This window comes from Trachypithecus francoisi, unplaced genomic scaffold (genome assembly GCF_009764315.1).
Source record: "Trachypithecus francoisi isolate TF-2019V2 unplaced genomic scaffold, Tfra_2.0 Contig00090, whole genome shotgun sequence".
NCBI classification, from domain to species: domain Eukaryota; kingdom Metazoa; phylum Chordata; class Mammalia; order Primates; family Cercopithecidae; genus Trachypithecus; species Trachypithecus francoisi.
This window is the reverse complement of record NW_022680471.1, coordinates 672,501-698,047: the sequence shown is the minus strand read 5'-3', so window position 1 is coordinate 698,047 and position 25,547 is coordinate 672,501. Positions and strand designations below refer to the sequence as shown.

The 25,547-nt window shown below is 48.3% G+C and overlaps 3 protein-coding genes and 1 long non-coding RNA gene across 4 annotated transcripts in view; 3 read left to right on the top strand and 1 right to left on the bottom strand.

Annotated features, from left to right (window-relative positions):
• Positions 1-25,547, top strand: part of TSPEAR (thrombospondin type laminin G domain and EAR repeats) — an 82,640-nt gene that overhangs the window by 13,351 nt on the left and 43,742 nt on the right. The gene's annotated exons all lie outside the window — the stretch shown is intronic.
• Positions 6,605-7,764, top strand: LOC117095188 (keratin-associated protein 10-1-like). The gene has a single exon (XM_033231968.1). It carries the CDS (start codon positions 6,697-6,699, stop codon positions 7,588-7,590), a length of 894 nt encoding a protein of 297 aa, XP_033087859.1. The 5' UTR covers positions 6,605-6,696; the 3' UTR covers positions 7,591-7,764.
• Positions 18,193-19,454, top strand: LOC117095342 (keratin-associated protein 10-1-like). The gene has a single exon (XM_033232121.1). The coding sequence runs from the start codon at positions 18,257-18,259 to the stop codon at positions 19,130-19,132; it is 876 nt and encodes a 291-aa protein (XP_033088012.1). The 5' UTR covers positions 18,193-18,256; the 3' UTR covers positions 19,133-19,454.
• LOC117095979 overlaps positions 24,419-25,547 on the bottom strand; it is a 13,535-nt gene continuing 12,406 nt past the window's right edge. Inside the window, exon 3 of the long non-coding RNA XR_004442296.1 lies at positions 24,419-25,547. This exon is cut by the window's right edge and continues 557 nt beyond it. This is a non-coding gene — a long non-coding RNA (uncharacterized LOC117095979).

Sequence of the window (25,547 nt, the reverse complement as noted above, 5' to 3'; positions counted from 1 at the left end):
GTTTCCTTGTGTGCTTTGCTGTTTGTGGCTGAGTAACCACCCTTATGCTTGAAAAGTATTTGTGGGCATTTCTGAGGCCTCTAAGACAGGTGTGTTTGCTTTGCCTTATGTGAGGAACCCTCTGATTCCAGGACCACCTTCAACTAAATTCATGGCTTCGATGTGTGTGGGGCACCCAAAAGGTGCTGGTTCGGGCTGCAATGCACAATGAGGACAGGCTTATTGGGGCAGGATGTTCTCCTCTGGGTGTGCTGAGTCCCCAGGCAGCCAGCAGCCTCTGGAATGGACATAAGCTCATGCTTACTTCTGACTCCCTCTTCTCTGAGGGTGCAGCCTGTGCAGTCTCTAGCTTCATGTAGGGATGGTCTCCTTTGGACCCCACCACGAGGGGGGCTCTTGGCTTTGATTTCTGTCCTCTTCATCCTGCAGAACCATTCAATCCTAAATTTAAAATTGGCAGACCAGCGAATGCCCTCAAGAACAAAGTGAATTCTGGGTGTTTCTAAATGCTATGGGTTAGAGCAAGAGTCATTCACCTGGGGTCTGTGACCTTGGATGAGAAGGAAAAAAAATGCATCTTTATTCTCCCAAACCTCTAACTGAAATGTAGTGTTTCAATCAATTATGAATGTAGCAGACAAAACTTACAGCGGCACCTGCAGCTTTGTCACCAACAGGAATGAAATGCGTGGCGTCACATGACGCTGGCTGCAAATGCTCAAAACCTCATTCCGGCCACGGCTGTTTCATAATTACGGTAGTGCAAGATGCACCTGCTGGGTTCCACCAGGCACGTTCCCTAGGGAACTACACAAGCTACACATGCTGTATCGCTATATCGCCAGTTCGCTTTTCACAGTGTAACAGCCACATGCTCACATAGTTGCTTTCCTTTTACTCATCCGAAAACTCCAGAGCTTTCATGAACTGGCCAGGAAGGTCCCTGGCGCACAAAGGGCAAAGACCCCTCCCTTCGATTTGGGTCTGTAATCCCGTAATTCTTTATTCCTTTTCCAGTTTCCTGTTGCGACTAGGAAGAGTCTTCCTGTTGTTTTCAATTGTTTTCAGCAAGATGATGGGTCAAACAATCTCACCAACAGGTTTCCAGAACTGGAATCCCTGGAGAAATTTCTACTTTTCTTTTCTGTTTTTTTTTTTTTTTTTTTTGAGATGGAGTCTGGCTCTGTTGCCCAGACTGGAGTGCGGTGGTGCAATCTCAGCTCACTGCAACCTCCACCTCCCAAGTTCAAGGGATTCTCCTGCCTCTCCTCCTGAGTAGCTGGGATTACAGGCGGCTGCCACGATGCCCAGTAAATTTGTTTTATTTTTAGTAGAGACAGGGTAGAGACAGGGTTTCACCATCTTGGCCAGGCTGGTCTTGAACTCCTGACCTTGTGTTCCACCCGCCTTGGCGTCCCCAAAGTGCTGGGATTACAGGCGTGAGCCACCGCACCTGGCTTTTTTTTTTTTTTTTTTTTTTGGAGAGTGAGTATCACTCTGTCGCCAGGCTGGAGTGCAGGGGCGCAATCTCAGCTCAGTGCAACCTCTGCCTCCCAGGTTCAAGCTATTCTTCTGCCTCAGCCTCCTGAATAGCTGGGACTACAGGCATGCACCACCACACCTGGCTAATATTTGTATTTTTAGTAGAGATGGGGTTTCACCACATTGACCAGGCTGGTCTTGAACCCCTGACATCGCGATCTGCCTGCCTTGGCCTCCCAAAGTGCTGGGATTACAGGTATGAGCCACCACACCCGACGCAACTTCTTAATTCTTAAGAATAACTGGAAATTTTCCGTAACCTTCCCTTGTTGTTGGTAATGATTCCTTAATTCTTGAGTTGGTCTTTTCCTTTGAACCATTGTATCTATTAACTTGTCCCGGCAGTCATTTATTCCTTCACAGCTTCCATGGCATGTCTGTGCAAATGCAATACAGAGTTAGAAGTCCCTGTCCGAGTGTCACAGGCTCCCAGGACGGAAGGGCACAAGCCCCTTGTCACTGTCATTTTCCTTTGCAAGCTCCCAGCCTGACCACCAGGACAAGGGGAGTGGGCAGGGCAGGAAGGGCTGTCCCCAGCCTTCTCTGTGTCCTGGGTCTGAGGCTGCCCTGCCCTGAGCCCCACGACTGTGTGTGTGCAGCCTCCACCCTGCTTGTGAAGGGGGGTGGGATGTGTTTGTGTTGGGGGGTGGGGGACTCACCACACAAGGACTGGGAGGGGACTTCTCACACTAGGGCTCCCAGATCCTGCTGCCCTTCACCACCCATCTCCCACAGCCCTTGGCCAGCTGGCCTAGCCAAGTGCCCACGTCTCCCCACTGGGTGGGACTCTGTAAGGGAACGTGGTTTCTGTATCTTCAGGGCATCCTGAGCCAGGCTGCCCTCCCTTTGGCTCATCCTGTGGGATGTGGGGGCCCTGCTAGTGTGGGAGTCCCCATTTCTAGGCTGTGTGGGTCACCCTGTGGGGAGGATGGGATAGGAAGCTCTGTGTGGGCCGCGACAGCCCTGGGACCGGGGAGACATCTCTTCTCCCTCCCATTACTGTTTAATTGTGACATTAGTTACCTTATTTCGGTTTTTATTTTATAAATCATTTTGAGAAATGTTTTCATCTAATTGGAAACATCTGGTGAAATTTCCTGTCCTTTCGAACTGGCCACTTCGCTCCTCATCCTCCATTTTCAGGGTCTTCTCTGCTTTGGAGGTTTTCCTCCTGTTTCAGCTGCTTTTCCATCTTTAGAATATCCGCCACGGTTTGCTTTTTTCTCTTCTACTTTTATTTGCTGTTTTGAAAAATGTACATTCTGTTTTTAATTGTACTAATAAATAACTTTTAAGTTTACCTTTATGTTTATTTTTTAATTATTAAAGTGAGGAATGGAACTGCAATTTGAGAATTTCTATTTAAAACAGAATTAATCTTGCTCTTCTTAACATCAGCCCACGTGTCCACCCCCACCCACTTCTTAGTCTTTCTTGTTTAATTGGAAGCAACATATAGCATATTCCAGTAGAAACAGAACCACATATGCAATCCTAAATATTATAACAGCCAAATTTAAAGATGGTAAAAGGAACAGGTGAAATTAATTTAGTAATAGATCTTATTTGACCTGGTACATCCAGAATGCTACCATTTCAACACGTGGCACGAGCCACATTTCAAGCATTCAAGAGCCACATGTGGTTAGTGGCCTCTCACATTAGCATGCAGTAAAGTATTAGGATCTTATCATTGCTATTCCATTAGGATGTTGAATATGCATCTGTTGTATGCATCTGTTATAACAGATGGGAAATTTGCATTTGCAGTTATAGCTGAGCACATTGGTTATGTGGACACAGGTCGGTGTCTTCCTTCCTGTCTTCGTATCTGGGCCAACCCTTTGACACCCCAGCCTCTACAATCTGGAGCTCTTGTCTTTGCTTCTTCTCTGCCATAGTCAGCTGAGGCTGCCATCACAAATTGCCATGGACTGGAGGGTCTTGAGCAGCAGGCATTTCTTTCTCCCAGTTCTGGAGGCTGGAAGTCCAGGATCAGGCAGGGTGCCACATGGTGGGGTTCTGGAGATGGCTCTCATCCTGGTCTACAGACAGCCAGCTTCTTGCTGTCTTCACATGGCCCAGATAATCTCTCCAGGGTTTCTTCTTTAAAGGAAACAAATCCCATTCTTGAGAGCTCCACACTCCTGACCTAATTACCTCCCAAAGGCCCCGTGTCTTAATAGCCTCACATTGGAATTAGGGTCTCAAGGTGTGAATTTTGGGAGGACACAAACATTCCATCCATATCAATCACTCTGCCATTTGTCATACTTCCTTAAGTATTTCTTCCAAGAGGGATACCTGGGTGGAGTACTTTCTAAGCTCTTGGTTTTGTGAAAATACGTCCCTGTTATCTTTTTTTTTTTTTTTTTTTTGAGACAGAGTCTTGCTCTGTTGCCCAGGCTGGAGTGCAGTGGCCGGATCTCAGCTCACTGCAAGCTCCGCCTCCCGGGTTCCCGCCATTCTCCTGTCTCAGCCTCCCGAGTAGCTGGGACCACAGGCGCCTGCCACCTCGCCCGGCTAATTTTTTGTATTTTTTATTAGATACGGGGTTTCACCGTGTTAGCCAGGATGATCTCGATCTCCTGACCTCGTGATCCGCCCGTCTCGGCCTCCCAAAGTGCTGGGATTACAGGCTTGAGACACTGCGCCCGGCCATCTTTATTTGAGAAAGATGTAATAATTTGAAAAAAGGAAAAGTAGAGCCTTAGTCCACCAAAGATTCCCCTGGAAGCTCTGAGGATATTGCCATACCCTGGTTAGTGGGACAGGGGTCTGAGGTCAGCCTGATGCAGTTCATTTCCAGATCGTATATTACTCGTCCTGCCCGTGAGAGGCCTGTTCTTAGGTCTTCTACGTTGAAAAACTTGTCAATGCATGTCTAGGGTGGGCTCTGAAGGCCTGATTTTCTTGAAATTCATTAAGTTCTTCTACTCCAAATACACACATCTCTGTCCATTCAGCCCAGAATACCTGATTCTCAATTATTTCTTTGATTATTACTTTGACCCAATTTGTTTTTTTCTCCCTAGCAATTGAATTTTCATGTTTGGTCTCAGCTAAATATACTCTCTGTTTGTTATCTTTTCTCTCATTATATTTGTGGGTTTTATCCTTTACCTCGGTGTTTGGAAGAACTCACGTTTGGACTCAAAATTGAATTGCTTCTCTGGGGTATTAGATTAGTTTTGTTTTTCTGCTTCTGATGTGAATTTTTAATCCAGCTGTTTGGTATTCAATTTGGTATTGAAGACTTGCTGTCTTTCATCTTCAACATTTTTTTTTCTTTTTTTTTTTTTAGAATCAGAGACGCACTGGTTGAGACTATAGATCCTATGTACAGACCAGCTGGCTTCTAGTCCTGGTTCTGTCACTTTTTTCTGTGTGACTTTGAGCAGATTGCTCAACCTCTCTGCTGAGGCTTCCATGTCTGTCCATAGTAACTTCGACGAGGAGTTAACGCCAAAATTGAGTTAATAGATGCCAAGTGCTTGGAATACTGCCTGGCATAGCCACGTGCTTGTCAAATGCTCTCTGACCTCGCCAGCTTCATCATCAGTGCTACCAGGGGGTCATTTTCTAAGATCGCTGAAGCTGTCACTACAGTCACATGCTAGAACTTGGGTTCCAGGTCTGTGGGACCCCCCCCTTCATACTCCATTAGGGAACGCAGCTGCCTCAGCTTCCCTCCGGCTCTTGCCCTGCCTCCCAGCGCCGACTGCCCTGCGCCTTCAGACGAAAGGCTCTTGTCAGGAGCTGAGTCTTCACAGATGTCACCCCTGAGAGGTCGGAGGGGCTTGTTTGACAACAACCATGGAGGGCGGAGTGACTGGCACGTGCTGGAGGCCCCGGGTTCAGATGGAATTTCCATCACAATGGCAAGGCAGGTGTGCAGGGAGGGGCTGTGGGGGCTGTGAGTTTATCCCACATCCAGCCAGTGCACATGGCCAGTGACAGTCACAATGGCAGTGACTCAGATCTTTAGGTGGACACGTGTGTCACCCGTGAATAACACACCTCATTTCTATTTCTGGCTGGCTGCTCGACTGGCCCTGCAGGACCACAGAGAAAGGTTCTGGTGACCGGGGCCTGCTCACCTCCTGCTACGCTATGACAGGAGAGCTACCAGTGAGCCTTTCTGGGCCACCATGAAAGCCCATCCCAGGCTGCCATAGCCTCATCCCCAGCTGAAAGAGGCTGGAAGGACATTGGGAGATGTTGGTGGTTCCTGGTGAGAACCAGCTTCAGGCTGTGCGGGGCTCAGGCCCTGAGAGAGAGGAGCTTGCCTGTGACGGTCCCTGCCCCAGGGTCAGGGCCCGTCCCGCCCGATGACCTCCCAAGCACAGGCTGGCTTTGCCCACCCCAAGTGTCCTTTACTGTCCACGTGACCCTCATTCCACATCCACCTCCCCAAGGCAGAGGCCCCTCCCCACCTCCAGGGCCTAATCTGCACCTGCCCCTCTTAGGACACCTGACCAGGGCTACAGGGGACAGTGGTCCAGACCCAAAGGCCAGTCCCCAAGCCTTGGCCTCCTAATGAGCTGACTGCAGAGGCCTTGCCAGAATGTTCCGTTTCCTTCTCAGGGGAGGGGAGGTCCTCCCTGCCCTCCTGCCCTTGGCAGACATCAGGATCTCAGAGGATCCCAGAGCCTGCCAGGAAGCACTGTCCTCAAGCGCCTTTTCCCAACACAGGCACCTCTGTCCTGGCTCTCCCAATTGCAGCCACACCAGCCCACCCCGTGAGGTCCCTGCAGACAGAGGCTGAGCATCCCCCGGGCCCCACGCCAGGCACAGTCATGGGACCTGCCAGGTGGAAGTGACCAGGTCAGCCCCAGAGAGGCCGCACCCTCCATCCTGGTGTTCCTGGGGACAGGCTCAGCCAGGGGCACCAGCCTGGTCCAGGACCAGCCGAGTGTTAGGAGCAGAGTGAGGACAAGTCATGGCAAGGGAAGCAGAAATAATGAGGGTCCTTCCGGCTCCAAACACCAACACGGAAGGGGAGGGCGTTGCTGAGTCTCCTGCTAGGAAAAACAGGCCCTGGGCATATAAAAGCCCCAGCAGCCGACAGGCTCAGACACACACTCACTCACACACTCACACACTCACTCACTCGCTCACACCTCCCCCAGCTCACCTCCTCCCCACCCCAGCATGGCCGTGTCCACCATGTCCATCTGCTCCAGCACCTGCAACGACTCCTGGCAGGTGGACGACTGTCCAGAGAGCTGCTGCGAGCCCCCCTGCTGTGCCCCCAGCTGCTGCACCCCGGCTCCCTGCCTGACCCTGGTCTGCACCCCAGTGAGCTGTGTGTCCAGCCCCTGCTGCCAGGCGGCCTGTGAGCCCAGCCCCTGCCAATCAGGCTGCACCAGCTCCTGCACGTCCTCGTGCTGCCAGCAGTCGAGCTGCCAGCCGGCTTGCTGCACCTCCTCCCCCTGCCAGCAGGCCTGCTATGTGCCCATCTGCTGCAAGCCTGTGTGCTGCAAGTCCGTCTGCTGTGTGCCCACCTGTTCTGGGGATTCCTCTTCATGCTGCCAGCAGTCTAGCTGCCAGCCGGCTTGCTGCACCTCCTCTCCGTGCCAGCAGACCTGCTGTGTGCCTGTCTGCTGCAAGCCCGTCTTCTGCATGCCCATCTGCTCTGGGGCTTCCTCTCTGTGCTGCCAGCAGTCTAGCTGCCAGCCAGCTTGCTGCACCTCCTCCTGCTGCAGACCCTCCTCCTCCGTGTCTCTCCTCTGCCGCCCTGTGTGCAGGCCCGCCTGCTGTGTGCCTACCTGCTCTGAGTCTTCCTCTCTGTGCTGCCAGCAGTCTAGCTGCCAGCCAGCTTGCTGCACCTCCTCCTGCTGCAGACCCTCCTCCTCCGTGTCCCTCCTCTGCCGCCCTGTGTGTAGGCCCGCCTGCTGGGTGCCGGTCCCCTCCTGCTGTGCCCCCACCTCCTCCTGCCAGCCCAGCTGCTGCCGCCCGGCCTCCTGCGTGTCCCTCCTCTGCCGCCCCACATGCTCCCGCCCGGCCTGCTGCAGTCTCTCCTCAGGCCAGAAGTCCAGCTGCTGATGGCCATGTTCCCCAGGGCCAGCCGGGCTCAGGCCCCACCTCCCTGCCAGTCTTTGGACCTCCCACACCACCCAGCCCCAACACAGCCCAACCACAGAGAAGGAGCAGCCCCATCCACAGCCGTCCAGCCCAGGGGTGGGGTCTGAGATGGTCACTGGCTCCTCCCAGACCTCCCCCAGGGTGGGCGAGCCCTGGCTTCTCCTCATGGGGCCTCCTGGCTGCAGACCACGATCCTCTGCTGGTCGGGTACGGGCCCTCCTGACCCGGGTCTTGCACCCAGGAGTGTCACCCTCTGCCTCTGAGCACCAATAAAGCCTCTGCAGCCCCAATTGACTCTGTGCTGACTCTCTGCACCCAGGGCGGGATGGGGCAGAGTGGGGCTTGGCCTGGCTCTGGGGAGCTGGGCCCCGTGGATCTCTTTACATCTCCAGCTGGTGGACCGTGGGGGACTCTTGTGTGACACCTGGAAGCTCTTGTCCACCTTGTGGCATGTTCTGCTGTCCGGCTCCCCTCCCAGGTCCTGTGGGGCCCAAAAGCTTTGCTCACTGAGTCCCACGGACACCACATGTCTCGGGCCAACGCCCCACTCACCGTGGGTAGAAGCAGCTCCTTCCCACGGCAAGGGTTGGGGCTGTCCCAGGGGCTGGCAGGCTCCAGTTGTCCTGGGAGGTGGGACATGGGGGCAGACTTGGGCTCCAGCTGTCCCTGTGCTCAGGGAGTTCCACTCAGGGACAGCTTGGGCATCCTGGCCTCCTGCGCACACTCACAGACGCTCAGGGACGCCCTCTGTTCCTGCGCCAGGCTTATAGCTGGGATGCAGAGCAGAGAACAGAGACGCGCCCTCCAGAGCTCCCTGTGCTGGGCTGGGTGGGCGGAGGGCCGGTGGGAACAGGAAGGCCCCAGTGGCAGAGGAAGTCCGGGACAGCGTGAGGACATATGCAGACCAGAGGGCGAGAGAAACACACAGACACACAGGTCCAGATGTAGCCAGATGTGGTTTCAAACAGGATGGAGCCAATCTGAGAACAGACTCCTAGAAATGCAACTGCAGGCAAGGGACGCTGGCGAGGTGACGGTCACCACGTTGCCCGCAAGAGGCCCTGAGGCTTTACTTCTTAACAGCTATACGATCACAATGCCGGGGCACACATTATTCTTTTTTTGCCAGGTTGATTAACAAAAATATTTTCTCATGGGTTTCTTCAGCAAGGAGTGCAGCGTTCCAAAGTGTGGACACGCCACACTTGATGTCTGCAACGCCAGGTGGATGGCCCTGAACATCTCTCCAGTTGTTAATTATTACAAACGACGCCTCTTGTGAGACATGGCAAGGTTTCTCTTCAAACAGCCTGATCAATCTTTTATTGTTTAATTTCCAGTACCCCTCCCTGTTTCCTCCTTCTTCTTTCTTTCTGCTTTTCCTGCATGCCCAGGCATGCCACAGCACCAGTGGCCGTATCAGCACCAGCTCACATTCCTTTCCTTATTTGAGAAAAGACTGACTCTAGCTCACTGCAGACAACCCCTTCCCCTAAACGTTTAGCCAATCGGGTTCAGCTTAGATTGTACGATCTGACCCCAGCCAGTTAAAAAAGGGCACAGGGGCAGGATGTGCGTCAAAAATAAAAACTTTCACTCTCCTTTGTTCTGTGTGCTGTTGTGGTAACCGGCCATACAAGAGGCACCTGTCTGTGCAAAGATAATTTTGCTTTGCTAAAAAATCCTTTGTCCAAGTGCTAGTTTTCCTTACAACTCTGGTTCTATTTCTAACACCTCTGTGGGTGTTTCTACCAGATACCTTTCCACACTCAGGTACATCTTTGCCTAAATTCCTAGAAGTGGCATTGCTAGACCGAGTGTTCATGGATTTCGAATTCACAGAGATACTGAGAAATGCCCTCCAAAGATGTCCCTAATTGTGCCCGCGAATACCGATGTCAGAGGAAATGGCGCAGCGGGGAACTGTGAGGGCCTGTCCCTCCAGGGAACATCAGAAAGTGGCAAAACCCAAACAAACAAACGCGCTGACCCTGGCCAGCGTCCTCTGGCTCTGCAGTTGTATTTCTAGGAGTCTACTCTCGGATTTGTTCATCCTGTTTGAAACTGTGTCTGGCTCCATCTGCACATGTGTTCGCGTGTTCTCCCACCCTCTGGTTTGGACGTGGTCCCACACTGTCCTAGACTTCCTCCACCATCGCTTCCCCAAGACCTTCTCGTCCCCACCTGCCGTCCACCCACCCACCCCAGCAGAGGGGGTTGGAGTTCAATTTTATCTGAACTCTGGAAAATATGTGAAGGTTTGCAGCAGGCAAGGGAACATATAACCAAGAAAAAGCAACCGAACTAAATAGGAGAACCTTGTGGATTTTAACTTCCCCTTGCCCCATCCCCCATCCCCAGCTGGGTGACAGTCAGGAAGACAGCAGCCGGAGTTCCTGGTGTGGGGTGCTGCTGCCAGGGAAGCAGAGGGGACCTTGTTTGCAAGGCAGTGAGGTTGTCCGTTTCCACCTGTCTGGTGGCTCCCTGAAGGACTAACACACAGGGCTTGCCTTATTTCACCAACTCAGACTCAAGGCAGAGAGCAGCTACACCAAGGCTTTGTCACTGCCTTGCAATGAACAAAACATTCACTGTTTTGTTCATTAAACAGTCACTGCCACCTGGAGCCAAAGATACCAGCCAGAAAACACTGGGCACACGTGAAAAGCGTGGGAGGAAAAGCTGGGAGATGGCATGCTTTGAGGAATAAGGGAGTTGGGAGATCCCACTTTTTCTTGGGAGTCCAGAAGGCCCCCACACATGCCCATGACGGGGCACAGCCTCAGAAAAGACCTGAGAAGCTCTCAGTGCTCACCTCTGGCTAAACTTCAGGCTCTGAGTAAGCAGGAAGTGAAGGTGCAAGCAGGAAGTGAAGGTGCAAGCAGGAAGTGTGAAGGTGCAAGCAGGAAGTGAAGGGGAAGGCAGAGTCGCAAACTCCCCAGCTGAGTGCTGAGGGTGTGGACCAACGTACGGAGCCCAGCTACAAGCCCTGGAGAAAAACATTTTTTTGATTCCAGGGGTTTAAGGAACTCTCTGTCAAATTACTGTCTCAGCACTAAGCTAACAGAACAGTGAGCACACATGACGAAGAAACTATTTTTTTAAGGTGACATAAACAAGCAAAAACAACCACAATCCACAACAATCAGCAACAGCAAATTGCACAGAGGGGGAGAACCTGATACCCAGAAATATCCCATTGTAATAGTCACTGTCCAGTTTTCACCAGACAGAGCAGGAAGAAATATGAGCTACTCGTGGGGGGAAAACAATTAATAGAAAATCTTCCTGAGGAAGACCAGAATTGGACTCACTAAATAAAGTCTTTCAATCTCTTAAACTGTTCAAAAAACTAAATAAAATCACAGACAAAGAATTAAGATAAACCAGGAGAATGATGCCTCACCAAATAGACAATATCAATAAAGGCATAGGAACTTTAAAAAGAAACCAAACAAATTCTGGAATTGAAAAGTACAACAACTGAAATAAATAATTCATGATAGGTTTCAATAGCAGATTTTAACAGTGAACATAAAGACAGATGAATTAACATACTCTAGTCTGAGGAGTAGATGAGACAAAGGGGAGTAGATGTGAGAATGGAGAAAAATGAATAAATCTTAGAAGACCTGTGGGACACTATCAAGCATACCAACACACTTAACTGGATTTCCAGATGGAGGGGAGACAGGGGGAGCAGACAAAATAATTGAAGAAATAATGGCCAAAACTTCCCAAATTGAGAAAACACATCAATCTACACAGTCAAGCCACTCAGTGAACCCCAAGTAGAATAAACTCAAAGAGAATCACACAAAAACACAGTGTAATCAAATTCTCAAAAGCCAAAACAGAATCTAGAAAGCAGCTGCACAGAAGACTAACAGCGGATTTCTCATCAGAAACCATGGAGGCCAGAGGCATTGGGAAGACATATTTCACGTGCTGGCTTGGGGTACAGGGGCGGGGGAAACCAACAACCAAAAAGACATCAGCATCTGACAAAATTATCCTTCAAAAATGAAAGAGGGGCCAGGTGTGGTGACTCATGCCTGAAATCCCAGCACTTTGGGAGGCCGAGGCAGGTGGATCACGAGGTCAGGAGATCAAGGCCATCCTGGCTAAAACTAATATAGTGAAACCCTGTCTCTACTAAAAATACAAAAAATTACCCAGGCATGGTGGTGGGAGCCTGTAGTCCCAGCTACTTCGGAGGCTGAGGCAGGATAATGGTGGGAACCCAGGAGGCAGAGCTTACAGTGAGCGGAGATCTCACCACTGCACTCCAGCCTGGGTGACAGAGCGAGACTCCATCTCAAAAAAAAGAAAGAAAGAAAGAAAGAGAAAGTGGTCCATTTCAAGGTAAATAAAACCTGAAAGAGCTAATTGCCAATAGACTTGCCTTATAAGAAATGCTAATTCAGGCTGAGATACAAGGGCACTAGACAGTAACCTGGAGCCATATGAAGGAAAGGTAGCCATGTTGGTGGTTTGTGTGTTTATAAGAATTTTTCCATTACATATTGGTTATCTAATTTGTTGGTGTACAAATTTTCATAGTATTCCTTATAATCCTTTTTATTAATGTAAGGTCAGTAGTGATATTTCCATTTTCATTTATAATTTTAATTATTTGAATCTGTCATCTTTTAATCTAGATAAAGATTTGTCTAGATAAAGATCTAGACAGATAAAGATTTGTCAAATCCGTTACTCTTCTCAACCAACTTTGGGGTTTATTGATTCTATTGATTTTTTACTTTCTATTCCATTTTTTCTGTGTTCTAGTCTTTATTTTCTACCTTCTGCTAAATTTGGATTCAGTTTGCTCTTCTTTTTCTGGTTCCTTAAGGTATCAAGTTAGATTAATGATTTGGATCTTTCTATTTTTTAAAAATGTAAGCATTCAGTTATCAATTTCCCTCTATCTACTGCTTTCACTGCATGGCATACGTTTTGGTTTGCTGTGTTTTCTTTTTTATTCATCTCTAAGTATTTTCTACCTTCTCTTTGAGTTTTTCCTTTGACTCATTGGTTGTTTGACAGTGCGTAATTTAATATACAGCATCTGACAAAATTATCCTTCAAAAATGAAAGAGGGGCCAGGTGTGGTGACTCATGCCTGAAATCCCAGCACTTTGGGAGTGAATTCACATATTTGTGAATTCCAGTTTTTCTTCTGTTATTTTCTAGTTTCTTTCCATTATAATCAGAGAAGATAGTTTGTATGAGTTTGATCATTTTAAATTATTAAGACTAGTTTTGTGGCCTAAGGTACAGTCTAACTTGGCAACTGCTCCACGTGAACTTGAGAAAAGTGTGTTGTCTGCTGTTGTTGGGTTGGGTGCTTCTGCATCTATGTTAGACCTGTTTAGGGGGTTCTTCAAGTCCTCTATGTCTTTACTGAATGTCAATTTAATTCCATTTTTTTTTAATTACAGAGAATGACTCACTGATGTCTCTAACTCTTATTGTAGAACCAGAACTGTCCATTTCTTTCTTCATGTCTGTCCATTTTTGTTTCACATACTTTGGTGATCTGATATTAGATATCTATATATTTACAATTGGTATATCTTCCTGATGGATTCACGTTCATCAGTGCATAATGTCCTGTGGGCCCAGCCCCTGCTGATCAGTCTGCTCCAGCTTCTGCATGACAGTGGCTTCCTCATTAGCCTCCTTTCCTGGCCATTCTCCTGGCCTGTGGCTGGCCCCTCCCCAGCCAGGCCATCATGTCCCCAGGTAACATCCATGTGGCCCCCTGGGCAGCACACAGCATTCCTCAGTTGCTCTCACTAGAAGTCAATACTTCAGGTCCCACTTCCTAAGGTCTGGAAAATCATGATGGCCCTAATAAAACAAGCTGAGAAATTTAAGCCTAGCATTATTTCTCTCCCAATTATTTGTCAGCATTCTGTGGTGAAAGTCTTTGGGTCCATAGTTTGCTTTATAGAATGGCTTTTAATCTTAGATTCATTTAATCAATACGATATAGTTGGGATTTTTCCTTTTGTTGGATTCTGTGTCTTGACAAATAGACAGTTGTATCTCCACCAACACCATCAATACATAGATGCCGCTCATCATCACATAAATTTCCCTCTTGCCCCTTTGTAGTCATTCCACATCCCCACCCTAGCTCCGAACAGGCACTGATTTTTTGGGTCTTATTATTATTACTATTGCCATAATATCACGTCTATGGATTCCCATGGTGTTTAGTATTTTGCCGTATAATATATGACTTAAATAGACCCTTCACTAAAGAACAGATATGGATGGCAAATAAACACATAAAAACATGCTCCATATAATGAATCATCAGGACAATGCGAACTTAAACCCCAGTGACTCTCTCTATACAGCTGTGTTGACTAAAGTAACAGCACATCTGCTGTGCAGGACTGGCAAGAATGTGGGGCTTTGCTGATACGTTTGAGCTTAAACCTCCCATCTCACTTTGGTTTTTGCTTATGCAAGGAATCTACTCCCTTTTATCTACTTGCTTTACTACTTTTGGATTGAGTGTTTTAAGTTTTGTTTTATTCCTTCATTGTATTGGTTCCTAGTGCTACCATAGCTAATGACACCAAAGGAGTGACTGAAAACAATGGAAAATTATTCTCTCACAGTTCTGAGGACCAGGCACCCGAAACGAAGCACACAGCGTTCCTCAGTTGGGCAGGACCATCTTTCTCTGAGCTCCAAGGGAGACTCTGTCCTTGCCCCTTCTAGCTTCTGGCGGCACCCAGCAAACCTTGGTGTCCCTTGGCCTCTATCTTCACTCCGATCTTCACCTCTGTTGTCATACCATCTTCTTCCCTTTGTGCGTATGTCTGGACTTGCTTCTCCTTTCTCTGGTAAAGACACTAGACATTGGATTTAAGGTTCACTATGATCCCATACGACTTAACTAATTACATCTGCAAATACCTTATTTCCATATAAGGTCATATTGTACAGTTCTGGGTGGAGATGACTTTTAGGGAGGCGTCATTCAACCGAGTACCTGCATCTACTTCCTAGTGAGCTGTATATTCCTCTATTATTATAGTGGAGATTATAACATAAATCCATGACTTTTTACAGTGTAATGTAAATTTGACCTTATATTATTTTTCAGATGGTGCAGTGTGCTTAAGCCACTGTAACTCCATGTAGCCCCCCTGAATTTTATGTTCTTGCCATGTATTTTATTTCTATAAATATTTTACAACTTATAAGACAGTTTATACAGTGAACATTCAGATTTTCCCCATGTGTTCTTCTTTTGCTACATTTCATTTCCTTATCAACTTCTTGCTTTTATCTGTGGTTGTTTTTGTTCTGCCTAATGCTCTCATTAGTATTTTCTGTAGTGCAGATCCTGCTGGTGACATATCCTTTCAGTGTCCAGAGGACGTCTTTATTCTGTTCTCATTTGGGGGAATCTTCTTCCCAGGTATAGAATTCTAGCTTTGTGCTTCTTTTCTTTCAGACAGTAAATATATTATTCCATTGTCCTCTACCTTCCATCATTTCTACTGAGAAGTCATCTGTGAATGTTATTGTTGCTTCTTTGAAGGTAATACGTCTTGTTTTCCTCTGGCTGTTTTTAAATTTTTCTCAGTCTTTGGATTTCAGCCCCAGTGTACCCAGGTGTAGTTTGCTTTGTATTCACTTGCTAAAGATTCTTGGTTTGGGAGGTTCCTTTTTTCTTTTTGTTTTTTCTTTTCTTTTCTTTCTTTTTTTTTTTTTTTTTCTTTTTCAACAGATCTCCTTCTGTTGCCCAGGTTAGAGTGCAGTGGTGCCATCTTGGCTCACTGCAGCCTCTACCTCCCAGGCTCAAGTGATCCTCCTCCTTAGCCTCTTGAGTAGCTGGGACTACAGATGTACCTCCAAGCTGGGCCAATTTTTTTATTTTTTGTAGAGTTTTTTTTTTTTTTTTTTTTGAGACAGAGTGTTGCTCTGTCGCCCAGGCTGGAGTGCAGTGGTGCGATCTTGGCTCACTGCATGCTCTGCCTCCCACATTCACACCATTCTCCTCCTCAGCCTTCCAAGTTGCTGGGACTACAGGCACCTGCCACCACGCCCAGCTATTTTTTTTTGTATTTTTAGTAGAGACGGTGTTTCACCATGTTAGCCAGGATGGTCTCGGTCTCCTGACCTTGTGATCCACCCGCCTCTGCCTCCCAAAGTGCTGGGATTACAGGTGTGAGTCACCACACCCAGCCAAGATTGGGTTTTGCTATGTTGTCCTGGCTGGTCTTCAACTCCTGAGCTCAAGCAATTTGCCCACCTTGGCCTCCCAAAGTGCTGGTATTACAGGTGTGAGCCATCACACATGGCCTAAAGATTCTTAAATGTTTTTTGCATCTACGTATTTCATCAGTTTAAGTTCTTGTCCATTATATCTTCAAATATTTTACTACCCCTATTTTACTCCTCTCCTTATAGGATTCAATCATTTTTCCCATAGATTTTCAAAAAAGATAGGCATATTTATTGCTCCACTTTCTTTATTTCCCTCTTTTCTTTCCCATCTCTGTATTCAGGCTTGAAATTTCCTCATCGCCCTTCCTTTACTAATCTTCTCTTTGGTTTTGTCTATAGGTTGTAAAGCTAAGCTATTTAGTTCTTAATTTCAGCTACTGTGTTCTTCGTTTCCAGAATTTCTGTTTGATTCCATTTAATAAATCCAGTTTGACAATGAAATTTTACATTTGTTCTCTTTTTTCTTGAGCAAAGTTAACCAGCATTACTTTAAATTCCAGTTTCATAATTCTAATATGTAGATCTCCTGCACATCTGTTTCTCTTATTTGTTTTCTCCTCTTGGTCTTTTGGTCAGTTGGTCTTGTCTTCTAGTATCCCTAGTAATTTTTTGACTGAATGAAGGACTTTATGAAAATTTATAAGATTATTTGAGCTTCTGTTGATGCTGCTGTCTCCAGAAGAGATCACTTTTGTTTCTGGGAGGCAGTTAGGCTACAGGCAGATCATATGAGTTCAATACGAGCTGATTTAAAGATAGGCTTCATTCTTCCTTCTGGTTTTTCCTTCCTCCTAGGTGTAGCCCTGCACTTATATTCAGGATTTCCAACTGAAAGCCTAGGGTTTTGTTTTTTTTTTAACTAGACTCCCTCTACCTTGTCAGGTCCTGAACTCTGTGTTTTCTTCTAATTCCATGAGACTACTAAAAGCTCTGCTCAGCTGATCAGCCTCTTGGCCTTTTGGCTGTGGTCTGTGAATTGGTAAATGCCTCAATAAGAAAATCCACAAGGAATATTGGAGCCACTTCTGTGCACTTTCTCTCTAATGGGGATTCACTCACTCAAGTCTCAGCTGTCTTGAGACCTCCCGGCCCCTACGAACAGAGATTTTGTTTGTAAACCAGATTTCCTCATTTTTCTCAGCTAGATGCCAGTCTGATGTAAGCCACTTCCCCACACATGAAAGGAGAACTTGACAGAGCATTTTATACAGCATAAGAAAAAGGTGGCACAGTGGAATCATTTTCAGAGCTCAGAATTATTCTTCAATAATTTCTCTAAAAAGGTATTACCTAAGCCCATTTTTATAAAGGCTCTTCCTTGGGTTAGGCACTATTTTAGGTCTTTGAGGACTAAGTGGTGAATAAGACAAACACACTTCCTGCCCACGTGCAGCTTACGTCTGAAGAACAGAAGCTGAGGACAGCAAGGACAATGAGCGGGAATGGGGAAGACACGTGGTGCAGAAACACTGATGATGGCCAGGCACAGGGCTCACGCCTGCAACCCCAGCACTTTGGCCAAGGCAGGAGGATCACTTGAGAGCCCATCTGTACAAAAACTAAGTACATAAATAAGAAATATTGATCATGGGGCTTGAGTTATCTATGATTGAAGCACATCATAAAGCTATGGCCTTTAAGAGCAGAACCAAATCCATGGGCCAGTCCAAAACTTTTCTTTCCTGTCCGAAACTCATTCTTATCCCCAGCGTTCCCACACGCACGTCTGAGGGGGCCTCGGGGAAGGCCGTGGGGAGGGGCATGGCCTCTCTTCCTTGCTCCTCTTCTCCCTGTTTTGGGCTCTAGCTCCTCCAGTGATGGGGATGGGGGAAGGAATGTGCAGGGCCACCACTGCGGGACTCACTGGCCCCTGCTGCACCTTCTTGCCGGCTGCTCCAGTGATCCTGTGCTTCTACTGGCTGCTTCTGCCTCTTCAGTGAGGACCTGCGATAGGGAGGAGACGCCCCATAATCATGAATGGGACAGCTCTTGCCTTGGCATGCCACACTTTGTCTAAGGGTGAAGGGCCACCCCTGCCTCTACAGCCCCCTTCTTACAACCTGGGCAGCACTAGAGGGGTGCAGACCAGGCCACCTCCACTCCTGCCCCCAAGGATCCACATGGGACAGGCTACAGCCCAGACATGACAGGAGATTTATGAGCTGGGCCACATCACAGGCAAACAAACATCCCTCATCATGACACACGCTGCCTCTCAGCAACCAGGAAGGGGGGGCTGTGGGCCCTGGAACAACAAGGCCAGGAGGGGTATAAAAGCCGGAGAGCCCCACGAAGCTCACACACTCCCACACTCACTCCCACACTCAGTCCCTCACACCTCCCCCAGCTCACCGCCCCCCACCCCAGCATGGCCGCGTCCACCATGTCCGTCTGCTCCAGCACTTACTCTGACTCCTGGCAGGTGGACGACTGCCCAGAGAGCTGCTGCGAGCCCCCCTGCTGTGCCCCCAGCTGCTGCGCCCCGCCCCCCTGCCTGACCCTGGTCTGCACCCCAGTGAGCTGTGTGTCCAGCCCCTGCTGCCAGGCGGCCTGTGAGCCCAGCCCCTGCCAATCAGGCTGCACCAGCTCCTGCACGTCCTCATGCTGCCAGCAGTCTAGCTGCCAGCTGGCTTGCTGCACCTCCTCCCTGTGCCAGCAGGCGTGCTGTGTGCCCGTCTGCTGCAAGACTGTCTGCTGCAAGCCTGTGTGCTGTGTGCCCGTCTACAGTGGGGCTTCTTCAGGCTGCCAGCAGTCTAGCTGCCAGCCAGCTTGCTGCATCTCCTCCCCCTGCCAGTATGCCTGCTGCGTGCCCGTCTGCTGCAAGCCTGTGTGCTGCAAGCCTGTGTGCTGTGTGCCTACCTGCTCTGAGTCTTCCTCTTCATGCTGCCAACAGTCTAGCTGCCAGCCAGCTTGCTGCACCTCCTTGCCCTGCCAGCAGGCCTGCTGTGTGCCTGTCTGCTGCAAGCCCGTCTGCTGCAAGTCCCTCTGCTGTGTGCCTGTCTGCTCTAGGGCTTCCTCTCTGTGCTGCCAGCAATCTAGCTGCCAGCCGGCTTGCTGTACCACCTCCTGCTGCAGACCCTCCTCCTCCGTGTCCCTCCTCTGCCGCCCCGTGTGCAGGTCCACCTGCTGCGTGCCCGTCCCCTCCTGCTGTGCCCCCACCTCCTCCTGCCAGACCAGCTGCTGCCGCCCGGCTTCCTGCGTGTCCCTCCTCTGCTGCCCCACGTGCTCCCGCCCGGCCTGCTGAGCCCTCTTCTCAGGCCAGGAGTCTAGCTGCTGATGTGCACACCCCGCTGGGCCAGCTGGGCTCAATTCCTGACCTGGTTAGGTGGCTGCCCCCACCTAGGATGGGTCTCTGTGTCTCCCCTGTGCCGAGGTGACCTCCCCCTCCTTGCTCCCAGGAGCCCCCATCCTCGCAGCTCCCCACCTCTTGCCTCCCAGCAGGTGCCCACCTGCCTGCTGGGTCCCCTGTCCTCCCACCCAGCTTTTCTGCCTCGGGTCACTTGGCCTTGACTTGAACATGTCAGCACCTCTTCCTGCTCCCAAATAAACTCCCCTTGGTCACCTGATTCTCTTTTCCTATTGTGCTCCTAGGGGGGACACACGGTTTTGAGCTGACCTTGGTCTCCTCCAGCCTTGGTCTCCTCCAGCCACTGTTTCTAGGAGTGAGTGACTTAACCTAGAAGTGACAGGGGACAGTGGCCTGACTCCTCCAGGGAGGTCACCAGGTGGGACTCACGGCCACTCCCAGGAAGGCTCAGTCCCGGCTCAGCCCCCATGCCCGGGTCTTCCTGAGCCTGGTCATTCACTGCCGTGCCCTGGGCTGTGGGGCTCTCCAGGTCCCAGGACCGTCCCACCCACTGTCCCACCTGGGAGAGCTCACCCTGCAGGGTCACCTGCCGGGAAGCTGGTCTGGCATCCAGGCACTGCAGCCTCCAGGTCTGGTCACTCTCTCTGTGCCATCCCCCGAGGGTTCTGCCCATTTAGCAGCAATGCGAGGGGAGAGTGAGGGGCTGCTGCACCTGCACAGGAAACAAGGGGCTCGATGGGGACAAAAGCATCATGGGGTGGGTGGACGGATGCACAGGATTCCCTGAAACCTGGGCACTGCCCAGGTTCTTCTCTGGGGGCAGCAGGTTCCATGGAGGTGTAGGGATGAGGAGCCTGGGTCCCACAGATGACACCGGTGTGGGCACACAGTCAGCGACACTCCCATCTCTCTAAGGCTTGGTCCACGCAGGGGGCATGAGCTGCCTGTGGTGTCCTGTGGGAAAGGCCGTCAGTGCGGACAGTGGTAAGATCAGGCAGCACATGGGGCTCTGAGCAGAGCAGTCTGTCCTCAGACTGAGACAAGCTCCTCCAGGCCAGCTGCAGAGACCAAAACCCTGATGAGAATGCCCGCCCGGGATGCTGCAGTCGCCCCACAGCCAGGCCGACCACAGCCTGATGGATGTGGTGCTGCCATGGCTGTAGTCACAGCTGGGGCAGAAACGCCACGGAAAGTGAGGTGGAACCCGGGTGGGGGGGCATGTGATTGCTGCCCAGTGCCCTCAGTGACTGGGGGACCCTGTGTGAGCCTGGCTCGGCCTGCTGTGCTCTCAGCTCCCTGCCCTCTGCACTGACGGCTACTGGGAACCCACTATGGCCTAAGTGCACGGCCGCCCACACTGTTTCCTGTTCCCATTCCTAGCCCATTTTCCATCATGCTGTGTGTTTTCCTTATGGATTTAGGGCTGGGGATCCTCTGTCCATCACATGCACTCCAAATATTTCCAAACCCGTCATTGCTTATGTACAGCACACTCCCTGAGACTGGAAATGGCCTATATTTGCTGATACTGGTTTCATTGTTATTGCCTAGATTCAACTTCTTGCCCCAATTGCTGATATGACTTGTGTGAGGTATGACGTATTCATCTTTCTCTTCCACCAATAGCCAACTGTCCTTTTGTAAAGTTAGTTTGTTCTCTCCAACTCCCATTTGAAACATCTCTTTCCCCTGATAAAAATGTTTGTAGAGTCTGCTTCTGAAATCTGTATTTTGTATTTTGTTCTGTGAATCTCTTGATCTATCCTTTGCATCCATTCCAGATGTTTTACCCATGTTATTCAGCTTCATAATATATCCTAACAGCTCATAAGGAAAGTGCCACTATCTTATTTTCTAAAAACGTTGATTCTAGCTTGTTTGCGATTCATTTTAGAAAGCTTTTCAAGTATTTTTTAAACTGCTATAATTTTTATTGGGATTGCACTGAGCTTTTAAACATGTAGGAGGAAACTGTAACTGTTCATATTGTCTTGCCTTGCAGTTACATAGTACAATAGGTCCATTTAGAATTCTATCATTTTCTTCTATAGGTCTAAAATATTCCTCTTTGGGTTAATTCCTAGGTATTTCATAGGGAGGTTTCACTAGTGTGAATGGGGGACAGTTTTCTATTATGTTGTCTTAGTATATAAATCTTACATATATATCTATATAAATTATTCATATATATATAGTCTTCATATCAAACCATAGGTTTAGCTCCTTTCCTTTGCAAGTTCTCTCATGAGTTCTTACAGTTTGTCATTGATTTTCTTGGCTTTTTCTGTGTAGATGAGCTTATCATTTGAAAATCAGGAGAATTTAACTTCTCATTTCCAATCTGTAAAACTCCCATTTCTACTGTTTTTCCTGTAGCAACATTACTTTGAACACCCAGGAAGATGCTGAATAAAATTCAAAGACTTCTTGATTGTTCCTGACTTTCATGAGAAAGTGTCAAAGGTTCACCACTGCACACGGTGTTTGCTGTGGGGTTTAAGTAGAAACCTTTTATTTTTAAACCAAGTCTTTCTATTTCCTTTTTGCTATGAATTTTCATTTACTAGAATCAAGAAGGAATGTTCGGAGGGGGAGAGGTGGATCCCAGAGACATGGTGCTCCCTGAGGCATCGTTTCTAAATCTCCCTAAATCCCAAATAGAAACAGAATTACCAGATAGAAAAAGAAAAACCCATGGGCTCCATTTAGGACAGAACTTCATGGCAAGATATCGTCCAAGGGCCCAAAATGCGAGTGGGTAGGAACCAGGCCCAGAAGCCAGTGTTGCTGAGGTCTGTGCAGGAGGACGCCCAGGGGAGCACTGCCAGGAGCAGCAGCCTGAGGATGGGAGAAGCCCAGCACCGCCTGGAAAGGGGGCCAGAGTGCAAGCAGCCCCTGCAGCTGGGCAGGTCCCTCCTCTCCATCAGCCATGGAACACCAGTGGCCGCAGGGAGAAGCCTGACAGGGCTGGACTCGGCCACTGTGAACTCTTGAGCCTGAGTCACCAGGGCTGCCTTCCATGGAAGGGTCCCTCTGTCTCCCAACCTGAGGGTAAGGAGCCTGGAGTGGAAACAAAGTTGGGCAGAACAGAAAGTCCACTTCCAGTGGAAAAAGACCTAATAGCCCCATAGGTAGTTTTTTTGTTTGTTTTTGCTTTTGTTTTGTTTTGTTTTGATAAACATAGAAATTGATCCTTCTGGTCTTAAAGCTCAAAACTTGGCTTCATCTGTAATCCCAGCACTTTGGGAGGCCAAACCAGGCAAATCACCTGAGGTCAGGAGTTCGAGACCAGCCTGGCTAACATGGTGAAACCCCGTCTCTACTAAAAATACAAAATTAGCTGGGTGTGGTGGTGTGCACCTGTAATCCCAGCTACTTGTGAGGCTGAGGCAGGAAAACTGCTTGAACCTGGGAGGCGGAGGTTCCAGTGAGCACGGATCCTGCCACTGCACTCCAGCCTGGGCAACAGAGTGAGACTCTGTCTCAGAAAAACAAAACACAAAAATAAAAACAAACAAAACCTTTGCTTTATCTGGGCAAGGGGGCAATGATGATGAGCGAGGGGTCCCATGCCTCACTGTCAGGATGTGGTGATCTGGTGACTGACTGATTGAATGAGCAAAAAAGCTCGTTGATACTTTTTTGAGAGGCCTTTGTTTTACACACTGTTACATTTCCTCCCTGCTACATAAACCCCTGGTTTTAGTCAGGAAGATGGATTTGAGACTGAACTCGCATCTCCTCTGCTGCAGCACCTGACTAAAGCCTTCTTCCTGGGCAACTGATCGTCTCAGTGACTGGCTTTTTGTGTGTGAACAGCAGGACCCAGACTGAACCCCGCATGTTTCAGTAACACACCAGGATGGAGTAAGAAGGACTGGATGGACTTTCCCACCCAGGCCAACTGAAACAATTATCAAAATCATGCAACAGTGGTTTGGGATATTGGACTTGAGGCAGCACAGCACAGGCACCCCTGAGAGCAGGAGGCAAACACAGAAGTCTCATGACCATCCCTCCCAACACCCTGCTTAGAGAGTTTCCAGGAGACAGTGCAGACAGGGGAACCTGGGTTTCAGAGATGGATCTGGGAGGCAAGGAAGACCAAGGCAGTTCATGTTCCTAGGACAGGGTGCCAGCGGGGAAAGGGCTGCACCAAGACAGCTGCCAGCATCCACAGAGGTCCCCTCAAATCTTCAGCTTAGTAATGACCAGCAAATGTGTGTGAGACTAAGACTGGGCAGAACTGATCAAACTAGGTGCCATAACCCTCAGAGACCAAACAGAGCCAGAAATAGTGCCTACTCCCACCTGCTGGGGTGGAAAAGCCTCGTAGTTTTCAAGGCATTGGGTAGATGACTCAGAAGTGGAAGCATAACTAGCCCTAGAGTCACCACTGGTCCAGTCCTGCCTAACCCAGCTTATAGGCAAGCTGCAAGATAATGAGCTTTCCAGTAACTTAACTGCACCCTAGAACACAGCTCAAGAGCATTCGTAGGAATCAAAATATCCAGCATCCAATAACATAAAATTCACAATGCTGGGCATCCATTCAAAAACCACCAGGCATGCAAAGAGGCAGGAAAATGTGGCACCTATTAAGGATCAGATCAGTTGAAACCAACTCAGAAATGTCACAGATCATAGACTTAGTAAGCACGGACATTAAAGAATCAAAACTATATTCCATACATTCAAGAAGTTAGAGAAAAGGTAGGCATACTAAGGAAAGACAAGGAGGATCTTTTTAAAGAAGACACAAATAGAACATCTGGAGAGGGAAACAATACCTGAGGTGAAAATTACACTGGATGAGATTAACAGCAGAATAAACACTGCAGAAGAAAAATCAAGTGAATATGAAGACATAGCAATAGAAACGATCTAAAAGGAAACACAGAGACAAAAAAACAAAGCACTAGTGAGTTGTAGGAAACATCCAGTAACCTCAATACATGTAACTGGGGTTCTCACGAAGAGAGAGAAGGAGGCATGGAAAAGAGACTGTCAGATTAGATAAAAAGGCAAATTTCAACTATGCTTCTTGCAAGAAGTACACTTCACATAAAATGACATAAAGAGGTTAAAGTTTTTAAATGAAAAAAGGACTGAGTTAATCCTGAAGGAGGCATAAAGTATGAAACAGTAAAGACAAATGCAGAAATTGATTAAGTGAAAAATAATAAAACAATGTGATAATCAATGAAACCAAAGCTTGCTCTTTGAAAAGATAAATTTAATAAACATCTAGTTAAACTTACTGGGAAAAGATAACAAAGACACAAATTGTCAGTATCAGGAAGGGAAGAAGAGGCACATATCCCACAAGCATTAAAAGAACAAAATGGGGCCAGAGAGGTGGATCACAGCTGTAATCCCAGCATTTTGAGAGGCTGAATTGGGAGGATTGCTTGAGGTCAGGAGTTCAAGACCAGCCTGGGCAACATAGCGAGACTCTATCCATACAAAAACTTTAAAATTACCTGGGCAGATGGCATGTGCATATCGTCCCAGCTACTCGGGAGGCTAAGGCAGGAGTATCACTTGAGCCCAGGAGTTCAAGGCTGCCAAAAACTGTACACAAATAACGTTTACAGAAGCTTTGTCCATAGTCATCAAAACAGGAGACAAAACATCCTTCAGTCATTGAATGGGTAAACAACCTGTGGTATATCCATACAATGGACTACTACTGAGCAATTAAAAGCAATAAACTATTGACATACAGCACAACTTGGATGAATCCCAAGCGCATTTTGCTAAGCGAAACAAGTAAGACCTGCCAGGCAGCATATTGCATGATTCCATTCATTATTCTACACACTGAATGTCCAAGTTACATGACATTCTAAAAAGAGACAGTGAGTCAACACCAGGGGATTTTTGAGGATGCTGGAATTCCTCTGTCTGGCACTGTGGTGGTAGATACAGGACTTGAAATACTTGTCAAAATTCATGGAACTATGCACCACAAAGGGTGAATTAAATGAAGAAGGGGAGAGAGGGAGAGAGGGCAGGAGGATGAGGAGGAGGAGGAGGAGGAGAAGGAACAAGAGGAGGAAGAGGAGGATGACGAGGAGGATGAGGATGAGGAGGAGGAGGAGGAGGAGGATTAATCATTGCTTCTTGGTTCTATAAGGTTAAGGGAAGCAGGTGTACTTCCTCTCCCTAAAGAAGTTAAGAACCTAATTTTTGATTTTTTTTTTTGCTCTTTATTCTTTTATGTATTGTACTTCTCTTTGAAGCTGCTTTTTGTTTTGTGAGACTATATGCTCTGAAGACATTTTCATAATTACATTGTGTGAAACACTCTGATTTCCGTAGACCAGATGATTTAGTAGAGTTCAATATT

Excerpts from the sequence above, each read along its gene's own strand:
- LOC117095188 (XM_033231968.1), top strand. The coding sequence starts at position 6,697 with ATGGCCGTGTCCACCATGTCCATCTGCTCCAGCACCTGCAACGACTCC.
- LOC117095342 (XM_033232121.1), top strand. The coding sequence starts at position 18,257 with ATGGCCGCGTCCACCATGTCCGTCTGCTCCAGCACTTACTCTGACTCC.